General features: G+C 43.7%; 1 protein-coding gene across 1 annotated transcript in view; it reads left to right on the top strand.

The window, feature by feature from the left end:
- The window catches only part of LOC129698433 (SCAN domain-containing protein 3-like), a 38,817-nt gene extending 16,242 nt beyond the window's left edge, over window positions 1–22,575 (top strand). The window contains exons 2-3 of the mRNA XM_055637576.1: window positions 19,030–19,114; window positions 21,191–22,575. Coding sequence (XP_055493551.1) covers window positions 19,030–19,114; window positions 21,191–22,575 — 1,470 coding nt within the window. The remainder of the gene's footprint in view (window positions 1–19,029; window positions 19,115–21,190) is intronic.
- The last annotated feature ends 2,176 nt before the right edge of the window (window positions 22,576–24,751 follow it).

Below are 24,751 nucleotides of genomic sequence, written 5' to 3' on the forward strand. Positions count from 1 at the left end.
AGTGGCAGACACCAGGTCACGGGGGACCAAATTTATGATAACATCGAATGGATGTCAAACCCAAAATATTTGCTAAAGTTATTAAGCAATATGGAACGCCAGATATCAATTTGTTTGCAACAAGACGGAATCACCAGTTACCTATGTATGTGACTTGGGAACCAGATCAGAGGCAGCAGCAGTAGATGCCTACATGCTGGATTGGGTGAATTTCTGCTTTTTGCTTTCCCTCCCTTCTGCCTCATCAGTCGGGTACTTCGCAATACAGATGGAATCTGCCTCTGGGATATTGATGGTGCCCGACTGGCCTACACAGCCATGGTTCCCAGTTCATCACGACATGGTGGTCGAGTCACCTATGGATTTCCCTAGTGGACCACGGTTGTTGACTCACCCAGTATCAGGCATAAGCCACCCATGCCATGAAAACATCAAACTCCTGGGTTGTAGGTTTGAATAGACCATACCAGGGACTGGGATTATCCAAATGAACCATCACCACCATGTCGGCATCCCTGCGAACAGCCACCAAGAAGCAAAAATGGGAAAAATACTGCCAGGACGCAGGGACAACACACAAAACTACTCAACCACTGACGTGCTGGAGTTCCTGGGCCATCTACACCATGATGAAAAGATGAGTTACAGTGCCGTAAATACAGCACGAAGCGCCCTGTCTGCTTATCTAAAAACAGCAGGACAGCAGAGCATGGGATCCCATCCACTGATGATAAAACTTATGAAGGGCATTTACAATAACAAGCCCCCAAAACCCAGGTATAGGATATCAGTGTGATATTGACATATCTCAGAGGATGGCCACCAGCTAGATCCCTCAGTCTTGAGCAATCTACGTTAAAAACGCTCATGCTTATGGCTCTCGTATCCGCTCACAGAGTCCAGTCACTCCATAAAACTAAGACTGGATAACATGGTGATCACCCCAGACCGCATCACGTTCATCATTCTAGGTCTGGTAAAAACAAAGCAGGCCAGGAACGCCCAATTCACTGATGGTATTCCGGGCCTACCCACCAGAGCCAAGGTTGAGTGTGGTGATCCATCTACAACAATATATAGACACAACCCACAATCTCAGAGGGTCAGCCACAAGAAACCTCATGACGGGGTAACGAGCCAAACCACTTCAAGGTGGCTCAAACAGGTACTGAAAGCTGCCGGAATAAACACTAATACATTTAAATCCCATTCCACTAGGGCAGCATCGACATCAGCGGCTGAACGAATGGACGTCCCGCTTGACCACATTCTCAATACGGCAGGATGGTCGAGGGAAACGACGTTCAGAATATTTTTATTATAAACCGTTGATAAAGCCTGACTTAATTGCAGACAGAATATTACAAACTGCAAATATTTAATTTAAGCTCAGTGGAGCTATTTATGTTGTTATTGTTAATAAATACCTTTCTGTTTCTTGAGAAAGCAGATCCATTGGTTGATTACGATAACACTTCCTCCCTCAAGAACTTCGGCAGTGAGTGAAATAAAAACTGTTACACGGTTTGAAATCACAGACCTTTGAAGTCTTCACGTAGTCACTCATGTGACTCCGAAGTAAAATAGTAAGATTAAACGAGTACTTACCAGTACGAAGTTTGATCTGTATTTTATGAGGAGTTACGATGAGGGATTACGTGCCCTCCGCTCCCACCCTCATTACATAGATCAAACTAGTAAACTGATGTCTCCTTTCTTTACTATTACTTCAAATATTGTGTCTATCTGTGATTCCACACCACTGCTTGGAAGTATGCCACGCCTGCGCACTGAGCGGGTTCTTCACGTAATCCCTCATCGTAACTCCTCATAAAATACAGATCAAACTTCGTACTGGTAAGTACTCGTTTAATCTTACTATTATTCTTTATTTCTCCACAACACTGTCTATATCTTTCGTTTCCCTTATGCCTAACCAGCCTGAAGAAGGGTCTCGACCCGAAACATCACCCATTCCTTCTCTCAAGAGATGCAGCCTGTCCTGCTGAGTTACTCCAGCTTTTTGTGTCTATCTTCAGTTTAAACCAGCATGTAGACTTCATGTTGTACTTTATATTGCAGTGCCTTGTTTTCTGCTTTTCTCACCTTTGGGAAAGTTGAGACCATGCAGTGAAAGTAAAAAAGATTCATTTATTATATAAAAGTATGTGCAATGATTTTTGGCTCTACAACCAAGCAACACCTTATTATTTTTTACTACAACGGTTAAACCATAAGATTAATAGTCATATCACAATGTTACCTATAGTGGTTATAGGAACATAACAAGTGAAAGTATCAAGGATGTGTAAAAGCTTTTAGATTGAATTTGCCACATAAACTGTCCGCATAATGGTTTCAAAGGATGGAGACAATTATTTTGACTGCTAGTTTTAACCACTATGGCACCAGAAGTCTATTTATAATTGTTTCAAAGCAGGAAATTACATCTAATAAAAAATGAGCAGAAATTTGCTGTGTCAAAGAAATAGATTTCTGAAATTAAGTTTAATCTTTTTTTCTTTTAAAATAATATTTAACTGTTTCTGTTGCACTATTCGAATATCACAGAATCAATTTCACTATAAAGAAAGACAGTTATGGGCCTGTCCCATCCCTGTCCCACTTAGGAAACCTGAACGGAAACCTCTGGAGACTTTGTGCCCCACCCAAGGTTTCCGTGCGGTTCCCAGAGGTTGCAGGTGGCTGCCGGAGGTTGCAGGTTGCCGTGGAAGCAGGTAGGTAGACTGACAGAAAAACCTCCGGGAACCTCTGGGAACCGCATGGTGGGGCGCAAAGTCGCCAGAGGTTTCCGTTCAGGTTTCCTAAGTGGGCCAGGGGCATTAGGTGACTTTTTAGGCGACAATAAGAGAGTATGCCACATGGTCGCCACATGTTCGCGGGTGGTTGCCGGGGAGTCACCTTCATGGCTATGAGTAGTTCCTGCATTCTTGGAGCTAGTCGCGTGGCTTCATTCTGGTCGTCTCTAATTTTGCAAAATGTTGAGAAATTAGCGGCGACCAGAATGAAGCCGCCATGGAGAGTAGCGAGAATTCTCGTGCCGTAGGTGCAGTGGTAGTGAGTCACCAGGAGGTCGCAGGTTGTCGTAGGTTCTTGTAGGTTGTCGCCGGTGCTGACCGATGAATTTCATTGGCTCATTCAGGAAAACAAAACGTAAACAGTAGTTTTCAGAACCAAGAATAACCGACCGATAATGTTAATGTCCGCCGAGCTTCACAGCCGTGTATCTCTGGCTTCTTAAAAGTTGCCTCCACTCTTTCTCTCCACCCTGTCTCCCCCATCTCCCCTCTTCTCCTCCCCCCCCCTCCCCCCTCTTTTAAAGGACTTAAGTGACCCTTCCCGTACATTGGGCTTTCACCGTCTTAATTACAGCGCCAACCTTCCTGTTCATCGTGGTTTGTGGCTGTATCACCTTGGCTTTGCACCGTGTTAATTTCACTCAGACAGCGCTCCCCCCGCCTGCATAACCAGCTGGTGAAGGAAGCAATGTGTGTGTGTGTGTTCCACTCTGACAGTCGCCATTCCAGTCGCCGGTTTTTCAGCGACCTGCTACGACTTGACAGTTGCCGGCAGTCGCCTGAAAAATCGCCTAAGTGGGACAGGCCCTTAAACCCTTAAAACTCTTACAACACTCCTCAATCCCCTCCTGATTACTTACATGTTCCCATAAGAAATTAGCTGCATGCTTGTCTACCTTGTAATTGAGCATAGTATCCACTCTGGATAGAAGGGGAAAAAACAATTTAAAATGTGATAACTTAAGTTACAATAACTATATCTAGTGCACAGATTTGAAGTTCAAGTGACACATAACACAATATGCATATTAATATATAGTCTTTATCTGGAAATGCTGTCAGGGCAGTTGGATAAGTGAATTTTGTCCTATTGACTATTTCCAGGAATCATTTAAGTACATGTAGGTTTCATCCTAAATACCACAATGTCCAATCAAGATTCATTCTCTCACAATTAATTCGTACAGGAACATCATTTTCACTGGTGGAGAAAAGGCCTAAGGTCAAACTAGTCTTTCGACTGCTATCCTGGGTTGGCATGATACAATGATTGTGGATAATCATAGCAGTCAATTTCACTCAACTCGCTTGAAGCAGATCCCTGATGCATTGAAAACCCTCGTAATAAAGATATTTTCAATTATGTTACATATGCTTTTTATGCAACCTGCACTGGTGTCATGTCCCAAGTTGCTTATATATTAGGTTGGAAACTCCTTTATTGTTTTTTTAATGGCATGAAAACACATTTATGTCTCACTTCTGTGCTGTACTTAGACGTTCTGTGAACATCATAATCTTCTGTTATGTGTTCCCAGAAAAACCGTGTTGAGTTTCTGAGTATACTATTCAATTGCTATTCAAGGAAATCTGAGCAGTGGTTGTGGCGGCCTGTTTTTAAAGGGACACCTATATACTATTCATAACATTTACTGATTACTGGAGAGTGCTGCTGCATCAGGAATTGATGTTGTCATGATGTAAGAATTCAGGGTGAGTGCTTCCGGGGATTAGAGGCACCTGGCTAGGCTGATAGAGAGGTATATCTGCAGGAGGCATAAACTTTGTGCAAAGGGACCAGAAACACCCTTCAAAATTACTGGCAAGTGTTTCTGATTGAAGATTGTTGGGATATCATGGAAGTGGTAATATTCCGTGAAATTTGGAGAAGCCGGCAATGGCATAAATCCCGACACCTGTAAGAAAAGAGGGCGAATACTTACTTCATTGGGTTTTGGAGCGTGGGTGCTGGAGTTAGTGCTGAGTTAGTGGTAACAAAAGATGTGGTAGAATCAGCCCCTTAAATATCATTTAAATGTTATGGTGAATAGGTTTATTAAAAGATGGTTGGACAGTGAGCAAATAAATTGTTTTTAAGACCGGAAAGGCTTAAAAATCCCAGTCGAGAAATGATGGGCATTATCATATGGTCATAAATATTTTGAGTAGAATTAGGCCATTCGGCCCATCAGGTCTACTCTACCATTCAATCATGGCTAATCTACCTCTCCCTCCTAAACTCATTCTCCTGCCTAAAAATATCCACTGACTTGCCCTCCACAGCCTTCTATGGCAAATAATTCCACAGAATTCCACCCTTTGACTAAATAAATTTACCCTCATCTCCTTCCTAAAAGAACGTCCTTTAATTCTGAGGCTACGACCTCTAGTCTTAGACTCTCCCACAGGTGGAAACATCCTCTCCTCATCCGCATTACACTGTTGTTAACACACAGTATGGAAGAGTTTTAATCTGAGAAAATATTATTAACCTCTCAGTACTCCATTCCGAGGTTCCCACCTGCTTCAAGAAGACCACTAGCATACCGGCCCTAAGAGAAAGTAAGGTAGCATGCCTTAGTGACTACCATGCAGTAGCTCTGACATCCACCTTCATGGCGCACATTAACTCCAGCCTCCCAGCCAATCTTGGTTGACTGCAGTTTGTTTACAATCGCAACATGTCCACAACACTCGCCTTCTCCCTGGCCCTAGACTTATCTCTGGAACACTTATCAAATCAAATCAAATCAAATTTGTTTATAAAGCACATTTAAAAACCAAAGTGCTGTACAGAGAGCAGGTAGCTAAAATCACAAAAAGAAACAGACTTTCACAGGAATGCACACAGCACACGGGTACAAATAATCAGCTCAAGGACACAAAACAAAGATCAGCCACATCAGGGGGATTCAAATGCGAGTGAATAAAAATAAGTTTTGAGCCTGGACTTAAAAGAGTCGATGAAGGGGGCAGATCTAATAGGGAGGGGATGCTGTTCCACAGCCTCGGGGCTGTAACAGCAAAGGCACGGTCATCCCTGAGCTTTAGTTTAGATCACGGGACAGCCAGGAGCCTCAAGTCAGCTGACCTGAGGGACCTGGAGGTAGAGTAAGGGGTAAGGAGGTCTGTGATATAGGGGGGAGCAAGCCCGTTTAGTGCTTTATAGACAAACAGGAGAAAATCAACTCTGAACCTTAGACAACAAGGACTCCTAAATTAGATTCATATTTATCGACTGTAGCTCCACCTTCAACATCATAATCCCATCCAAACTCTGGGACCTAGGATTCAGCTTCCCCCTCTGCCACTGGATCCTCGACATTTTGACCCACAGACCTCAAATAGTGAGGATAGGTGACAACACCTCCTCCACAATAACTCTCAACACCTGTGGTCTGTAAAGATGTGTATTCAGAGCCCTGTAATATGCCCTTTACACTCATGACGTGGTGTCAGGACAATGCTGAGAAATATATTCTGTACTCTGTATCTAACCGTTTGCTCTATCTATTGCATCTGAACTTGAACTAAGTGTATCTATGTATGTAACATCTGATCTGTTTGGATAGCATGCTAAACAACTCTTTTCACCATGCCTGCGACAATAATAAACCTAATGCTAATGATAATATAAAGTCAAAGTCAAAGTCAATTTTATTTGTCACATGCACCCGAAGGTGCAGTGAAATGAATTTGCCAGCAACGATACACTTAAAAAAAGAACACACAAAACACAAGAAAATTTAACACAAACATTAATCCGCTACGGATGGCCCGATGTACAGGCCCTCTCGTTGGGATGATCAAAACTCCGGCGTTGGGACGGTCAATCACACTCCACGGCTTGGAGGTCGCGACTCGGCACTTTCTTACCGGAGACCACGGCTTTAGGATGTTATAGGCCACAGACCAGCGTTTGGAGCTCTTCTCCGGCGATCCCAGGCAAGGGATCCCAGGCTCCCGATGTTAAGACCACGCTCCACAGACCACAGCCCCATGATGCCAAAGTCACCAGGCTAGCGATCGGAGCACTCCTTTCTGGTGACCCCCAGCAAGGATTCGCCCACTGCGCAATGGAAAAGTCCACGCTGCGTCTACTGCTGAAGCTGTTGGCCCAACTCCGGGAAAGGCCGCTCCAATCCATGCTGTTAGGCCACGAGGGAAGCAACATGGAAAAGGTCACCTCTCTGTCCCCCTTTTCCCACCACCCCCCACAAGAGACACCTAAACTAACATTTAGACACACCAAAAAAACAAAAAATATCAAAATAACAAACACGCTGCTGGCAGGGCAGCCGACTCGCAGCACCCTCACTGACCAAGAAGTTGAGGGTTGAATTCCCCATTGGCTGCAGAGGCATAGAAATGTAAACAATATTGTTCTACTTGGGGTTAAGCCTGGTTTTAAATGGAGAATACCATTTTATTTCTGATTCATGAGAAGGATTATCCAGGCTTCTCTGATCTCTAAGATATTGATTTTACTTCGGAGTCACGTGAGTGACTGCGTGAAGAAGAACCCGTCCAGCACGCATGCGAAACATTGCGTTCACACAGTGCAACAGCGACGCAGCGGGAGTACAGGCGCTCCCGCTACAAGCCTGAAGGAACGGACCGTTAGGTAAGTACTTACCTTCAGATTAATATCAGGACTTTGCTCTTGTTTGTTGCTCCAGGGGGAGCAAAGCAGCAGAGGGAAGCGGCCCCCGTCCGACTCCAGGGAAGGAGCTGACAGTGGAGGGGGGAGAGGCGGCACCGGGTCCACACATGCTGCGGACCACAGCAGGGTACTGCGCTGATGCCCAGTCCGCTAACAGCTGTCTGACCAACAGCAGCGGACTGGAGGGAAATAAAAAAAAACGTCCGGTAATCCCTGCAACTCCCGACAAGGAGACTCGCCGCTCAAGAACCGCGGATGACGCCCGAAAAACAGCAGTTAGCCTCCAGAGCAAGTCAGCAAGCAAATCTCGGGCTGGATACAGACACAGAAGACAGAACCAGCAAGTGTCTGCTCTCCAAGCCTGAGTAAGGTCATGGAGTATAAAACTCCAGTGAGACTTGCCTCAGGAGCAGTGGCAAGTCCACCAAGGGAGCATAACACTCCCGCTCCAGTGCTACAGCACTGGTCATCTCCCTTGTCGAGGGATTGATGGCGACCAGAGCTGGGCTGGTCAAGAAGAGGGGTCACTGGCTGAACAACATCAGGAGTATGCTTGAGGTACAGGATCAGGAAGAGCTGCTGGGTGTGGCCGCTACGTGGCTTCACCACGAGCGAGATGGCCTTTCAGTCTCACTGACGGCCAGCCTACTACCTGTCTTTTACAAAAAACCTCTCCAAGACAGGTAGTCCTGAGGCGTTGGATTTCATCACGCCTCCCCTAAATTGCATTTACTCAAAGTGCCCACCATTATTGGGGGACACATTGAGCAAGGCATTTTAAAACCCAAATATCTTAAATTGCATTTGATACCCTGACGTTAGCTATCATGTTCGCATGCTCATTCCAGAAGGGCAGGGTAGTATGGCAAAACACCTGACCCTACTGTTCACAGTATGCTCCTCAACTTCTCAAGGAAAGTCGCAAACCTGCCCTCAACCTATAAAATTCACAGGACTGTGAGAACGCCGACCTCACAACCACAGATCCTGCTATCTGGCAAGTTACCAAACCAAGCCTAAAAAACTGGACGAAGTGTCCAAAAATATTCGGCTCATGAGGGCAGGGTCTGGAATGAGCACCACACTAAACCAGACAGCAGTACCTCTACGCAGTCCACCAGGAGGCGTCTACGTTGGTACTGGTGAAAACTCGGGGCCTGCATGCCAATCCCGTAAGCCTTTTAGGCCAGGGCCCAGAGCGGGCCCCATGGAAAATGCGCCATCCCCCAACAAACACCATCCCGACAGACAAGGAACCAGAAACTGAAGAAATGAACACACCACCAAACAACAGGGAAGACAGATAAGTATGGTTCCTGCCATCACATAAAGGTGAAGGGTTTGTACTAACAGGGGGGGGGGGGGGGGGGGGGGGGGGAATCACCTGGTTTGGAAGCTATCACTCTTGGTAGTTATATACCAAAAAATATTCAAGGGGGAATAGAATTAATATCTTGCCACCAGTCCAGCATGTACCCCAAGGGGTCTACCCTTCCACAATAAAATCATGAGGGTCTAGCTACTGGAAAAGATATACCAGGGGTCTTAAGAAATCTCATATGAGCCTTTGGTACCAAAAAACCCTAAGATGGTGAATGTCGCACCATTATTGATTAAAACTACTTGAGTATTCTTTCTTTTTTTTTTTTTTGTTTTGTTTTTGTTTATTTTATTAGAAGTTAATACAGCACAAAACAGTACAGTGGCACCTAATTTTAGGTGCCAACTATGTAATACCGTAATCCATTCTATGTACAACCTCTAGTTTTATGTTATAAGAAGGAAGTAAGCAGAACAAAAAAAAGAAAACAATAGAAAGGGGAAAAAGTGGAAAAATAGATGGTAGAGAGTAGAAAAACGTGAAGTATGTATATAAAAAATAAAAAAAGGAAGAGAGAAAGTGGAAAGTAGAAATAGAAGAGAAGGCCCCTTAAAAGAGAATTTTTCAAATCTGTATTCGGAGATGTAGCTCTATCCACGTCATGAACTGAAATCAGCAATCCTTACGGCACCGCTGCATCACATGATTCCAAAAAGTCGATGAAAGGAGACCAACTCTTTAAGAATTGGTCATATTTATCTATTAGTCGGAGTCTCATTTCTTCAAGGCGTGCTATGTCCATCATATTCCTAATCCACATTTTAACAGTTGGTGTGGTTGTATTTTTCCAAAATTTAAGTATCAATTTCTTTCCAATTATTAACCCATAATTAAAAAAAACATTTTGATCTTTATTTAAATTGGTATCTTCTCCTATTATTCCAAATATAATCCATTCCGTTTTGGGTTCTATTCTTGACTTGAAAATCTTTGTAAATATATCAAATATATCACTCCAAAATTTATTCAACTTTGTACATCCAACAAATGAGTGTGTTATATTAGCGTTTTGAAACAAACATTTATCGCATCTGGGAGAGACACCACTTGAGTATTCATCAGGTATACCCACTTATGGAATTTGTAACTGCTACCATGGATTCCAAGGATACTTTATGGTAGGCATCGACTTTAAAGATGTGTACTATTCAGTACCCTCTCATATAGATTTCAGATATACCTCAATTTACCTGGATGGGGCAACCATGGCGAGCATTGCCATTTTCATTCACTGCACATCGCATGTGTATGTGACAAATAACTTGACTTGACTTGATTGAGTTGACTTATTATTGACTTGGCTAATATGAGCCGAAGCTATTCCAGAATTTCAACCAGCCCTGACATTTTAAGGAACATTCGTAATGGCATGTCTATATGTTAACTACAGACCATCCTTGGATATAGGTGTATCAGCAGCATTAGCTACTAATTTATTTAACCTGGGCTCTGTCATATTATCCAGATCTACATTGACCCCATCCACAACATTGTCTATCTGGTATTCATTAATGCTATCAGTTACGGTAACATTAACCACCTATCAACTGCGTGGCAAGAGTAATTGGGATTAGTAGCAGCATTACCAGCTACTGAACATTGTACCTTTCCAATGAGCTGAGATACTAGTGTTCAAACTATATCCCATACCTAGAATATGGTGGCAAATGGACTAATCTGGAGTTGTCATCACTATAGACACTGGGCATTAAACTTAGTCAGAAATTTGAGTATGTTCTATTGAGTATATTCATCGGACTGGCTACAAGGCCACAAATGGGCCTGACCTTGGGGGTTTTCAGAGGAGGAGGACAACATTCTTTCCCCACTTCTGCTGTGGGGGGACGTTTGTGTTGAACTCTATATGTGTTGTGTCCATTTTCCTTATTGTTAAACCTTTTTCTATGGTATACAAACGTATTATCTATTTTTTGTAATGCACTTTGGTGTCAATGCGAGTTGACTTAAAACGTGCTATATAAATAAAACGTACTTACTTACTTACTATTGGTAAAGCATATTGTTCAATAGTGCACCATTTTGCATGTTCGTTTATAAATTAACAACATCACAGTGGTGGCATATACCTAACCACTTGGGCGGAATAAAAATCGATATTATGTGACAAATTATTTAACAATTGGTAACCGTATGTCGTCAAACATATTTGACCATCAGCAACTTACCTATCAGGTGAGCTAAATACTGTAAACGAACATTTAAACCAAAAGTATTTGCTGAGATTACAAAGCAATATGGACACCAGATATCGATTCCTTATATTCCAATTGAATCGCCACGTACCAATGTATGTTGCATGAAACCAAACTCAAGGCAGCGGCATGGATACATTCCCGTGTATTGAGGGGGGGGGGACCTAATCTCTATGTTCTCCCTTTCTTCTACCTCATCAATAGGTACTACGGCCTCATCAGTCGTATACTACGCAAAATACAGTGGACTAAACCCACAGTCTTGGTTCCCAGTGGTCCTCAACAACCCACCCAGTTCAGGCATAAACCATCCATGCCACGATAAACCACTGGGTTGCAGGAAAACCCCCCCCAAAAAAACCCACTGCTGGGCCTGGATCAGACAGCACTATCAACATGATGACAGCATTCCGTCGCATATCCACTAGGGAACATACCTGGGAAGATACTGCTCAAACTCAGGAACTACACATTCAACTACAACAAAACCTGTACTGGAGTTCCTGGCAGGCCTTCACCACAATGAAGGACTCAGCTACTGCGCCATCAATATAGCCAGAAGTACTCTGTCAGCCTACTCAACTTTGGCACCACGACAAGGGCAAGGGTACCACCCACTGGTGATCAAATTCAGGAGAGGTATATTCAATCCCATTCCCCATGGGGGGGGGGGGGGGGGGTTGATACAGGGCTTGCTGTCTCTCCCTTTGGGGGAATGCGACTTTTTTGTCATATCCCCCTTCTCTGCCTCCGTCGGCGCTGAGGCCTAATGGCAGAGCTGGTGACCTCGACGCTCCGGAGGCAGACTGTCAGGACTCGCCCTGGGCTCGCTCCCGTGAGGGCGGCCCAGCTCGGGGCTGGAACGGCGCTCACGTGAGGGGCTGTGACGCTCCCGTGAGGGTGGCCTGGCGAGGGGCTGAGATGCTCCCGTGTGGGCGGCCCAGCCCGAGGGTAACGGCGCTCCCGTTGGATCGGCCCAGCCCGAGGGAAACGGCGCTCACATGAGGTTGGCCCAGCTCGAGGGTGGAATGGCGCTCCCGTGAGGGCGGCCTAGTGCGGGGCTGAGACGCTCACATGAGGGCGACCCGGCTCGGGGCTGGAACGGTGCTCCGGTGGCTGAGACGGCGTTCTGGCGGCGGCGGCCTGAGTCCGGGGTTTGGCCGCGGGCCAGTGCACTTCCGTCAACAGCTGCGTCCGCTGGACTGCAGGGCGGCAGCTTCGACCACCGCGGTGTTTGAACCGGCCCGTTAGCGGAGCTCGGTGAGCCGCGGGACTGATTTACCATCGCCCGGTGGGGTATCGCCTCAGCGCAGAGTGAGAAGAGGAAGGAAGGGACTGCAGCCCTAAGATTTTGCCTCCATCACAGTGAGGAGGTTCTTGGTGGACTCACTGTGGTGGATGTTAATTTGTGTTTACTGTCTGTTCTGTTGTTTATTATTGTATTATTATATGTATGACTGCAGGCACAAAATTTTGTTCAGACTGAAAGGTCTGAATGACAATAAAGGAAATTCAATTCAATTCAGAACTAGGTACACCCAAATTGGGATGTCAGTGAGGTCCTGACGTACCTTAGGGGATGATCACCAGCCAGGTCCCTCACCCTGGAACAGCCTACCCTGAAGATGGATATGCTGATGGCCTTACCTCAGCATAAAGAGCCAGTTCTTCCATCTACTGCGGTTAGACAACATGGTTATAACAGTGTCACATTTTCCACTCAAGGGCTGGCCAAACAGAGCAGACCAGGGACATCAGGTCCAGTCATGGAATTCCGGGCATACCCACCTGAACCACGGTTATGTGTCATGACCCACTTAGTGAACTACATCAACACAATAAGAAATACCCGAGGGAGAGGAAAAAGCCTTATGGGTCAGCCACTGGAAACCTCATGGTTGGGTGACGAGCTAAACTATCTAGTGGCTCAAGCAGGTACCGGGAGTTGCTGGAGTAAATACTAACGTGTACTAATCTTATTCCACCAGAGCAGCTTCCACGTCAGTGACTAAGAGGATGGACGTGCCTATGGACCACATCCTGGCTACAGCGGGGTGGTCTAGGGAGTATACGTTCCAAACTTTGTAACAAGCTGCTGGCAGAACCTGTATCAGTTGCAGAAATAGCATTAGAATCTGTAAATATATAATTTAAGCCCGGCGGAGCATTTTTTGTCTTGTTATTGATAATAACACAATTACTTGTTTTACAAACAGATTCATGGTTGATTACGATAACATACTTCCTCCCTTGAACGACTTCGGCAGCGAGTGAAGTATGAACTGTTACACGGTTTGAAATCACAGAGCTTCAGGAATCTTGCTGCGGCATTTTGGACCAGTTGCAGGCTGGACAGGGAAAATTGGCTGATGCCAGTGTAAAGGGAGTTGCAGTAATTGGGCGGGAGGAGATAAATGTGTGGATGATCTTTTCAAGGTCATCAAACTGGAGGAATTGGTTAATTTTAGCTATCGTCCGAAGCTGGAAGAAGCTGGCTTTTATCACGGCATTGACTTGTTTGTCAAATTTCAATGCCGAGTCAAATATCACGCCAAGGTTTTTGACATGAGGTTTGAGTAATGGGGTAAGGCTTCCAAGGCTGCCCGCTATAATTTTGATTGAGTCCGAGGGGCCGAGAAGGATGACCTCAGATTTACTCTCGTTTCATAGAAACATAGAAACATAGAAATTAGGTGCAGGAGTAGGCCATTCGGCCCTTCGAGCCTGCACCGCCATTCAATATGATCATGGCTGATCATCCAACTCAGTATCCCGTACCTGCCTTCTCTCCATACCCCCTGATCCCCTTAGCCACAAGGGCCACATCTAACTCCCTCTTAAATATAGCCAATGAACTGGCCTCAACTACCCTCTGTGGCAGAGAGTTCCAGAGATTCACCACTCTCTGTGTGAATCATCATCCAATTGCTCACTGAAGTATTATTTTCACAGATTAGTTTAGAATTAATTTAATTTATTTCTCTTTATGTGTAGAACGTGACCAAGCATCTGTAAAGGTCCACCACCAACTTTCTGGCAACTGGTGATCTGGCCCCTCCTTTAATCCTTACCCCCGAAAATGTTATATTTAAGTATTTTCTTTGCCAAAATGGAAATAAGGTATCTGGGTAACAGAGAAAATGTCTGCATTCAGAATTTTATAGAATTGCATATGATTTGCAGCAAAATATAAACATTTGTCCTTTCGAGTGTTTGATCCACAAAAGCCTTCTTCCTTGTATCATTCCTCTTTGCCCTTCACACATGCCTACCTTCCCCTTCATCAGCATCCATGCTGATGACTTCAGCAACCCCCATATAGCACTAGTTCGACATTGCAACCATCTAAAGGTAAAGAGAGTGCTCCTAAATTCTTTTTTAATTTACTAATGACAGTTCTAAACATAAGACTCCTAGATTTGACCTCATCAAAATGGAATCATCTTTTCACTAGCCTGTCAATTCCTTTCATCGCTTTGAAGACCTACATTAGGAATAGGGAAGGAAATTCTTAAAACAGATGTAGTGACAAATTATTTTCAATAATGCTGTTATTTTTTGTTATGATTTTGACTGAATTAACTTTGACATATAGCTTTATATTCCAAGATGGAAGTTGTAGCACCCTGCCCTACAACAAAATTACCAAACTATCATCCTGAAAGTGAAGTCTTTCTCTATTACTTCAGTCCTGTAAATGCCTAATGCTGCACAAAGACTATTTCCTTTCAATTCAGAGCAAAATGTTTAAATTCTTGTTGAAGCATATTTTTGTACATCTGAATACCTCTGGTGAAAGTATTCCAGCACTCTGCTCCTGGTACAGGCACATGTGTGCACCAGGAAAACCTGGCCAGGATCCTCCATTTTGTAAAAACCTGCCCAATGAACACTCCTGCAAATAAAATAATGCTTTAAATTTCCACGGAAATAGAACTTTGAATGGATGAGATTCAGAAAATGTGCCTCCTTCCAAAACTCTGGAGCAGTTTAATCAGTTTTAGAATGTAAATGTTTGGCAATTTCACTAACAGCGGCAAATTTATCAAATTTCTCTCATTTCATGGGAGAATAAATGGTGTATTTTCTTATTACCAATAATCTTACAAAATTGAAGCGAATAAATAATTTATTGGCTGCTGCAAGGTAGACTGTGCTATTAATAGGTGGAATAAAAATTCATTGCTCTAATCTGATTTTCTGGGTTTACAAAACAACTTATTTTTAATGTCAAACATGCGGAAACATACACACATTTATTTCCGGTCAGGTATGCGGTACATCAATTTCAACCGTATATTTAAAAGGAGTTCTGATCTTATTTTGTATCTTCTTTTCTCCTTATCCTTTCTTGTATATTATCTTCATCTTAATCAGATCAGTTGGCCACTATTGACTCCATGAGGAGCAACCAGTTGAAGGTTGTGTGTCCAAGCCCGCTCTAGGTACCTTTGCTTGTCATCTACAATGATACCTTGTGCAGTACAGGGAGTTCTATTGGAGGTAAATGTTCTAAAATGACACAGAAATATCTTAAAACAGCATGCTAATGGAGTACAGGCAAATCCCCGTTTGATCAGCACACCAGGAAGAATCACTATATAATGAATAATGTTGCGCAACATTTTTTCATCTCACCTGAGAGAGTTATCGAGGCCTCAGTTAAAAATTTCATCTGAAGACAGGTTGCATCAATTTGATATACATTCCTTTGAATTAAGAAGGGTAAGCAAAGGTCCCATTGAGAGCAAAAATATTTGATGAAGTAGGAACAAACAACATAAAGGGAAAAATTGCAATTGATTTCCTCAATGAGGCAAATATCAAGGGGGGAAATGCATCGTATTTCCACAACAGCAGTGTGATAATAATCCGATGATCTGTTTTAATGATACTAGATGAGTGGAAAATAACCCCTCTAGAATGCAAACTATTTGTCCAGATTCCAAACAATTTTTTAACGCTCAGGCTCAATTAACTTACACTTATCCGCAAGACAGTACCATCACCATCATATTAGAACCATAGGTACTATTTTTCGGATGAGGTGTTAAATTGAGGTTCAGTCAAGGACCCAAACATGTTATTTGCATAATTATCTTCATAAGTTTTTCATGAATTTGATTGAGTATTTTGAAGAAGTAACCAAGAAGGTTGATGAGGGCAGGGTAGTAGACATAGTCTATACAGACTTCAGCAAGGCCTTTGAAAAGGTTTCTTATGGTTAGCTGCAATGGAAGTTTGGAATGTATAGGATTCCGGGAGAGCCAGCTAACTGGATACACAATTGGTAGGAAGCAGAGATGTGTTGGTAGAAGGTTGTTTTTCAGAATGCAAGCTTGTGACTACCGGTGTGCATCATGGATTGGTGCTGGGCTAATTGCTGTTTATCATTTATATCAATGGAATGCACAAAACCTGATTAATGCATTTGTAGATAACACTGAAATAGGTGGTATTATAGTAAATGAAATAAGACACAAAGTGCTGGAGTAAAGGTCCTGTCCCAATTGGCGTTTTTTTCAGCGACTGCCAGTGTCATTGACTGACGTATCAGGGTCGCCGAAAGATTTAAAACATTTCAAACTCCAGCGGCGACAAAAAAATGTTGCGACACTTGAGGAAACAATGCGTGTCAATATGTCATCACGCCACGTCACTGCCGCGTCACGCCGGAATACCACCTTTTTCGGTGACCTGATACGTCAGTCAATGATGCCGGCAGTCGCCGACAAAATCACCAAGTGGACCCTTAACTCAACAGGTCAAGCTGCTTCCCTTGAGAACATGAATAGGTGATGGTTTACATCGGGACAATTTGTCAGACTGATTGTAGGTGATGAGGGTGGGGGTGTGGGGTTAATGGAGGTGTGGGGTTCAAGAAAGCTAGGAGGGGCAGGACAAAGCACGGCAGGTAATAGGTGAGGCAAGGTGAGGGGGGGTTGGGGGGGGGGGGGGTTAATGGGCAGATGTTTGGACAAAGGCCAGAGATGAGGAAAACAATGTGAGTAGAAAATTAGGTACTCTTCCTCCAGTTTGTGTGAGGTCTCACTTTGGCAATGGTCAGGTCAGTATCGGAATGGGACAGGAAGTTAGAATAGTTGACAACTAGAAGATCCAGTTGCCCTCGGTTGACCAAGCGTAAGTGTTCAGTGAAATGCATGCCGAGTCTACGCTTGGTCTTGCTGAAGTACATCGGCTGGGCAAATGAGATGAGGAATGGCTAATGGAGTTTAATGCAAATAAGTGTCAGAGTTTACATTTATGAAGTTAATTCAGGGCAGGACCGTCATGATGAATGGTAGGATCCTGGAGGCTTGACGAGCAGAGAGATCTCAGAGCACAATACATAGTTTCCTGAAACTGGCATCGCAGGGCATTGAGCGGTGAAGAAGGTTTCTTGGCATATTGGCCTTCATTAGTCGGGGAACCTAGTTGTAGAGGTTGTGGAATTATGTTGCAGTTGTACAGGATATTGGTGAGGAACTCGCTATCGAAATATGGAGGGGATCGGGGGGACAGGGAACACACATTTTCTGGCGGCCCTGCGTGCATGCGCACACACACACACATGCACGATGCTTCGGAGGCTCAATCCAGCGCTAAATGCAGCTCAACTCTGCCTGTCTCGCCGGGTTAACTTACAGCCCTGACTCGACTGACGGGACACCAGCGCTGCTTCTCCGCACTGGCTATATGTCACGCAAGCCCAGGCAGGTTAACCTGGCGGGACAGGCAGAATTGAGCTGGGTTTAGCACTGCTTCTCTGCGCTGGCTGTGGGCCTGGGGGTACAGCTCGCGCCTGACTCCCGACCTCTCTGGCCACCCCTGGGTGGGGGGGGGGGCACTCGGGACAGCACCGGAGACCCGGCCGGGATCTATCCTGGTTGCGTATGAAGCGCAGGTCTATGCCACTCCTCCCTCCTCCAATCATCGCGCTGAATCATCATGTCCCGCCCCCATTGCCTGCTGACCGTCGTCTCTCTCGTCCAATCGGCGCCCTCGATCAGCAGTCCCGCCCCCATTGTCTCGCAGAAAGCGAAGATTTTAAAATCCGGATGATAAAAACTTGGGGGGGATATCCCCCACCTCTTAAAACATGGGGGGGACATGTCCCCTCTGGCCCCCCTGGGTTTTCTGCCCCTGCCTTCAAATGCAGGAGGCTGAGGAATTATCATATGAAGGTTTATAAAATCATGAGTGGAATAGATAGGCTGATTGCAGTTTCTTTCCCAGGGTAGGAGAATCAAGAATCTAGAGGGCATCGGTTTAAGATGAGAGGGGAAAGAATAAATAGGAACCTGAGGGGCTGTATTTTCAGATAGATGATGGTGGGGATATGGAACGAGCTGCCAGAGGAAATAATTAAGAGAGGTACAATAACAACTTTTAAAATACGTAGGAAAGATTTGGAAGGATTTGGGCCAAATGTGGGTAAATGTGGGTAAAACATTAATGAAATTATGAAGAAATCCCATCAAAGACTCTATTTCCTAAAGTAAAGAGGAGATTCAGTATGTCGATGAATATACTCTTGAACTTCTAAAGATGGCATATTGATTGGTTACATCATGGCCTGGTTCGGCAATACGAAGACAATTACAAACACCTGTAACCTGGTTCGGCAATTGAAGACAATTACAAAAACTTGTGAACACTGCCCAGTCCATCATGGATACTGACCATCATCAAATAGATCTACAGAGCTGCTGCTTCAAAAAGGCAGCCAGCATCATCAGAAACCCGCACCACCCTGGCCACACTCTCATTTCACTCCTGCCATTGGGAAGAAGGTATAGGTGTTTGAAAACTGTAGTCCAGTTCAGGAGCCACTTCTTCCCGACAACCATCAGGATATTAAAACTACAACCTCCAAATAAGCTCCAAACTACATAGACTTGGGAGCATTGTTTTTTGTCTTTGTACTATGTTTACATATCTGTTCCATTTCAGGGCAATAAAACCCTCTTGACCCTTGACCTGGACAAGCTTAGACTTGGCATCTTGATCGGCAAGGATGAGGGCCTGATTCCAAGCGGTATGACTCTCTGACACTAAGTATCCGGATGAATACTTTTTTTCCTTGGTCAACATCATTAAGACAATGCTTTATAACAGATCTTGTTGTGTGCATATCGGCTGCTACAATTCTTACATTAGAGTTGTAACTCATTTCAAAAGTAATTGAAATGCAATGTTTTGGGAAGTTGGGAAACATTCTGTGTCGGGAATTTCTTTCTTTCTTAGAAAACCTTAAGGGCCTGTCCCACTTATGCGATTTTTTCAGCGACTGCCGGCAAATGTCGCGGGTAACGCCTGTATGGTCATGAGTAGTTGCACAAAGAGTCGTACCTTTTTCTGGTTGCTGCTGGATTTTCAACATTTTGTACATTTTCGGCCACCTGCTGTGAATATGACGGGTGCCAGCAAGTTGCCGAAAAATATGGGACAGGCCCGTTATGTTCCTTTTGCTTTGACTGTAATTTCAGTTTTTTGACCATACTACTCTGTAATCTCTAATGTTGTGGAATATTATCCGTCTTAGTTCATGAATGACTCGGGGGACTCGGCCTTTATTCCATCTGTTCTACATGTAACTCCAGCCTTCCACTGATTTTGTAGATTCTAAAGGGCCTGTCCCCCTTGGGCGACCTAATTGGTGAGTGTAGAAGAGTTTAGGAGAGTTTGAAAAAGTGTAATGTTGAAGACCTCCTTCGACTATGTAGAAGACCTCCTTCGACCACCTTCGACTATGTTGAAGACCAGCTTCAACTAGCTATGACTAACCAGGAAAATTGGACACCGAATAGTGGAGAGTGAAGGCGACCTCCTTCGATCTCCTTCGACCTCCCTTCGACTATGATGAAGACTATCTATGACTACCTTCGACTACCCTCAACTACCCTCGATTACCTATGACTATCATGCCGACCTGCGACGACCTACGACGACTAAACCAACGAGTAAAACAAGTATTGCTTTTTTCCATGGCAACCTTTTTTTATTCTCGGGCATTTTTTTACATTTTGAGAAAATGCCGCGACCTGACTGAGGCCTCGAGTACGCGGAGACCACTCTCGAGCAAGAAGGAGAGTTACAAAGACCTCCTACGACCTTGTGTCGCCCATGCTGCGAGTATGAGTCGAGGGCATACTCGCCAGTACTCGTGGATTAGGTCGCCAAAGTGGGGCAGCCCCTTTAACTGCTTAAAATCTAATTTGACCCAGCCATCTCAGCTGTAGCAAATCCAATTCAAGAAGGCTGTGGCCCCCTCCCTCCTCAGCACATGCTTAGGGCAACTGGACATGGTCAATCAATGTCACCCTTGGCATGAGATATCAAAACCATGAAAATACATGGCGGAATGATGGCCATTTAACGAATGGATAGTTTGAGATTAAAATGGGCATGAATGGATTTTCATTGCAGCCTCCTACACAGGACCATCTATCCCAGTGGTTCTCAAATGGGGGTACGCGTACCCCAGGGGGTACGTGAAGGCACTCCAGGGGGTACGTGAGATTTTAAAATATAGGCCTACATATATTTAAAAAGTAGCATCCATGCAAAAATCCTTTAAAAATAATTATTTAATAAATATTTCAGGAAAATATAAGTATAAGTTCATAAAATGAATTTTATATTCAGTAGGCTATTCAATTTCATTATCCTAAATACCCAGCGTCTCCCCCATTCCAGGATGGTTCGACCCAACCTGTCATATGCCACCCGGCATTATCTGTCAATCACAACTCAAACGATGGAGTCGTGTTTGAAGCGTAGCAGCAATTCGTTTGAAAACACGGAGGGACAAGTGGCAACGAAAGCCAAACCAGAGCCGGAAAAATTCCGGCTGTATCTTGAAGATTATGTTTTAATTGGATTTACGTCCACAAGTTGCAACCCACCCAAGGCACTGTGTTTTTTCTGTGGGGAGAAATTAGCTAACAGTAGCATGAAGCCAACACATCTGCAGCGTCATCTTAAGACAAAACATGGATGTCACGTTGGTAATCCACCTGACTTTTTTAAGAGGAAACTGTCTGAATTCAGATCATCTCAAGACATGATGTGGAAGCCCTGGAGGCTTCTTGTGCAGTGTCTTTGCTCGTAGCTAAAGCCAAGAAGCCATTCACTATCGCTGAAGACCTGCTCCTTCCAGCGGCTGTAGTGCTGGCTGAGACTATGCTGGACAAAAACGCAGCGGAGAAATTAAAGACTGTACCGTTGTCAAATGACTCTGTTTGCCGCAGAGTAGATACAATGGGAACAGACATTGTCGAGCAAGTTGTGGGAAAACTTAGCGACTCCTTTTCACTCCAGCTGGATGAATCCACAGATGTCAGTGGAAATGCACAACTTGTTGCTTTTGTGAGGTACGTTGATACTGACGACATTTATGAGCACATACTATTCTGCAAAAGTTTGAAGGGAAAAACAACAGGAGAGGACATATTTGATGTTGTCAAGGCCGCTTTCTGTGAAAACGGTTTGCGCTGGAAATCCTGCAGCAGCATCTGTACAGACGCAGCAGCATCAATGACGGGCAGCGCGAAAGGACTAATAGCGCGCATTAAAAAAGAAAACCCCGACATGATGTGGACTCACTGTGTCATACACAGGGAGGCAAAGGCGTCCAAGAAAATTAGACCTGTGTTACATGACGTTTTGAACAGCAGCATTAAAGTGATCAACTTCATTAAGTCAAGGCCACTTAATGCACGCCTGTTTCGCCGCCTCTGCGAAAATATGGGAGCTGAACACACACAACTGCTGCTGCACACAGAAGTGCGCTGGCTCTCTCGAGGGAGAATACTCAACCGGCCGTTGGAATTAAGATCCGAAGTACACGCCTTTCTGATTGAGCACAGATCTCCCCATGCCACCTTGTTCCAGGACACAGACTGGCTTGCAAAGCTGTGCTATCTGGGAGATATATTCAGCAAACTGAACAAACTGAATATGTCTCTGCAGGGCAAGGACACCAGCATTTTAAACCTGTATGACAAGGTGGGTGACTTCCTGAGGAAAGCAGAGCTGTGGAGAAGAACCTGTGCACAGGAGGATTTCACCTGCTTTCCTCAGCTGGATGATTTTCTATCTAGTGAGGATGTGGACAGAGCTCCAGTCAAGTTGGTCATAGTGGGACATTTGACCAAGTTGATACAGGATTTTCATTCATACTTTCCTGACATGGAGGAGAAATCTGCACAGCTGGATTGGGTGAGAAACCCATTTCTCTTGTCCAAAGCAAACCGAAGCAAGCTCCCTGTCACCTATCAGGAAAAACTCTTGGAAGTGTCATCTGATCGTGGCCTCCAGATGAAGTTTGCCATGTTCACACTTACACAGTTTTGGGTGTGTGTGAAGCAGGAGCACCCTGACCTGGGACAGAAAGCTTTGGAGCAGCTACTACCCTTTGCCTCCACATATTTATGTGAGGCCTCCTTCTCTGCAATGACTGTGATCAAAACAAAGCAGAGAAACAGAAGAGCTTGATCACAGCAATTGCCTCCCTGCCACCAAGAATGAAAAAGATCCTCAGTGAAGCACAAGCCCAAGTGTCTCACTAAAATGTCTCACTAAGTGCAAAAACACTCAGTTCAGTGCAGCAATGCAATATTCAGTGTTGACAGTTTGTAATGTTAAGATGTCAGTCTTCTTTTTGATTCTTAAAAAGATATTTTAAGATGATAAATATTTTTATTTTTTATTTTTAGCAATTTCTGCTTTTATTTAAAATTAAGTTAATGATTTCTTTTTGAGCTCAGACCTTTACTATGATCCCAAAGGAGGACACTTTATGTTGATAATTATTTTTATGTGCACAAATCTTTATTTATAATTAAGTTAATTATTTCTTTCTTTTTTTTAGTTATATATTTTTATTTCCAAATAGTTCAAGAGAGACCACTACAAATGAGCAGTGTTTTGCACATTTATGGAGTTTTAAATGGTTCATTTTATAGTTTTAAATGGTTATATGGTCACTGTTTTCACTACATTAGTTTGAATCACTACATTTTAGTGATGAGAAATATTTGCAATAAATTTAGTCATGGATTATTAACATTTAAAATGTTCAAAATAGTTTTTTTTCAAATGTTTGAATTTTGTATGTGTTTATCAGTCACAAAGTTTAATAAATCAGACACTGATGGCACAGTGCTCTGTTTTAAGTCTTTTTTTTTTCAACCAAAAATACTTTGCGCTGGTTAGGGGGTACTTGGCTGAAAAAATATTTCACAGGGGGTACATCACTGAAAAAAGGTTGAGAACCACTGATCTATCCCATCGTGGGATATAAATGGAACACTGAATCTTGTACTGAACAATGAGATACCAAATAACTGCTTAATTAGAGTCTTGAGGAGTCAAACTAAATTAAAACTAATAAACTTAGTCCAAGTACCAGATGAAATTAGGATTAATTGCCTGGTGAATTAGATTGAAGTTTAATATGATAACATTGTACATTGACTTTTCTGATTCGTTCTGTCTGGAAGGTGATTTGTTTATCTTCCTGCAAGCCTGTAATTAAAATGTGGTGTTGGAGGGAAAGGGGACAAGACTAATGCCTCACTATTGGCAGTGAGCTGAGACAATGTATCGGTTGTGGAGTGAGCTTGCTCCAACAACATTGGCAAAGATCAGAAATAATGAAATAGACACAAAATGCTGGAGTAACTCAACAGAACTGGAGGTATCTCTGGAGAGAAGGAATGGGTGATGTTTCGGGTCGAGACCCTTCTTCAGAATGAAGAATGGGGTTGTGCCTCATTGGTGATATATTGGTGATGCTTGACTTGTTGGTGGCAGCATGCCAATGGGAAGAAGTGGAAATTCCATTAGTTTATCCATCGAACATAACCACATCAGTTAGGCTGAAAGGGTAGGGGAAAAGCATTTGTGGTATGGAGTTAGACGCTATCAGAGGAATTATGTTTTTTTTTTGTGTTTAAGTATTATTTTGGTGGAAGACCTTATGCTAGACCTGCCGAGGTCACTTTAAATGCTAAATCCGGGCAACTCAATCCAAAACACTAGTGCTTGGACATGACGACAAAAGTCAGTTACTGGCATTTGGAACACAAACAAAGCACTGGATGAACTCAACAGGTCAAGCAGCATCGATGGAGGCAGAAAGTGTATGTCGGCATTTCAGGTCATTAGACTACATGAGATCTGTGATCTGAGGCAGGTTCTTGACCTGAAATATTGATGTGCACTTTTTGTCTTCTTGGATCATAAGATCATGTGATAGGAGCAGAATTAAGCCATTCAGCCCATCAAATCATTACCATTCAATCTCTCCCACCTCTGACACCTGTACTAATCAAGAATCTATCTATCTCTGCTTTAAATATATCCATTAACGTGGACTCCACAGCCTTCTGTAACAAAGAATTCCACAGATTCATCATCCTCTGATTAAATAAATTCCTCCTCATCTTCTTCCTAAAAAAAGCACTTTAATTCTGAGGCCATGACCTCTAGTCCTAGACTCTCCCACTAGTGAAAACATTTTCTCCACATCCACTTTATTCAAGCCTTTCACTATTCTGTATTTTTCAATGAGGTCCCCCCTCATTCTTCTAAACTCTAGTGAGTAGAAGCCCAGTGCCGTCAAACGCTCAATATATGAACCTATTCATTCCTGGGATTATTCGTGCAA

This window comes from Leucoraja erinacea, chromosome 6 (genome assembly GCF_028641065.1).
Source record: "Leucoraja erinacea ecotype New England chromosome 6, Leri_hhj_1, whole genome shotgun sequence".
Lineage (NCBI taxonomy): Eukaryota > Metazoa > Chordata > Chondrichthyes > Rajiformes > Rajidae > Leucoraja > Leucoraja erinaceus.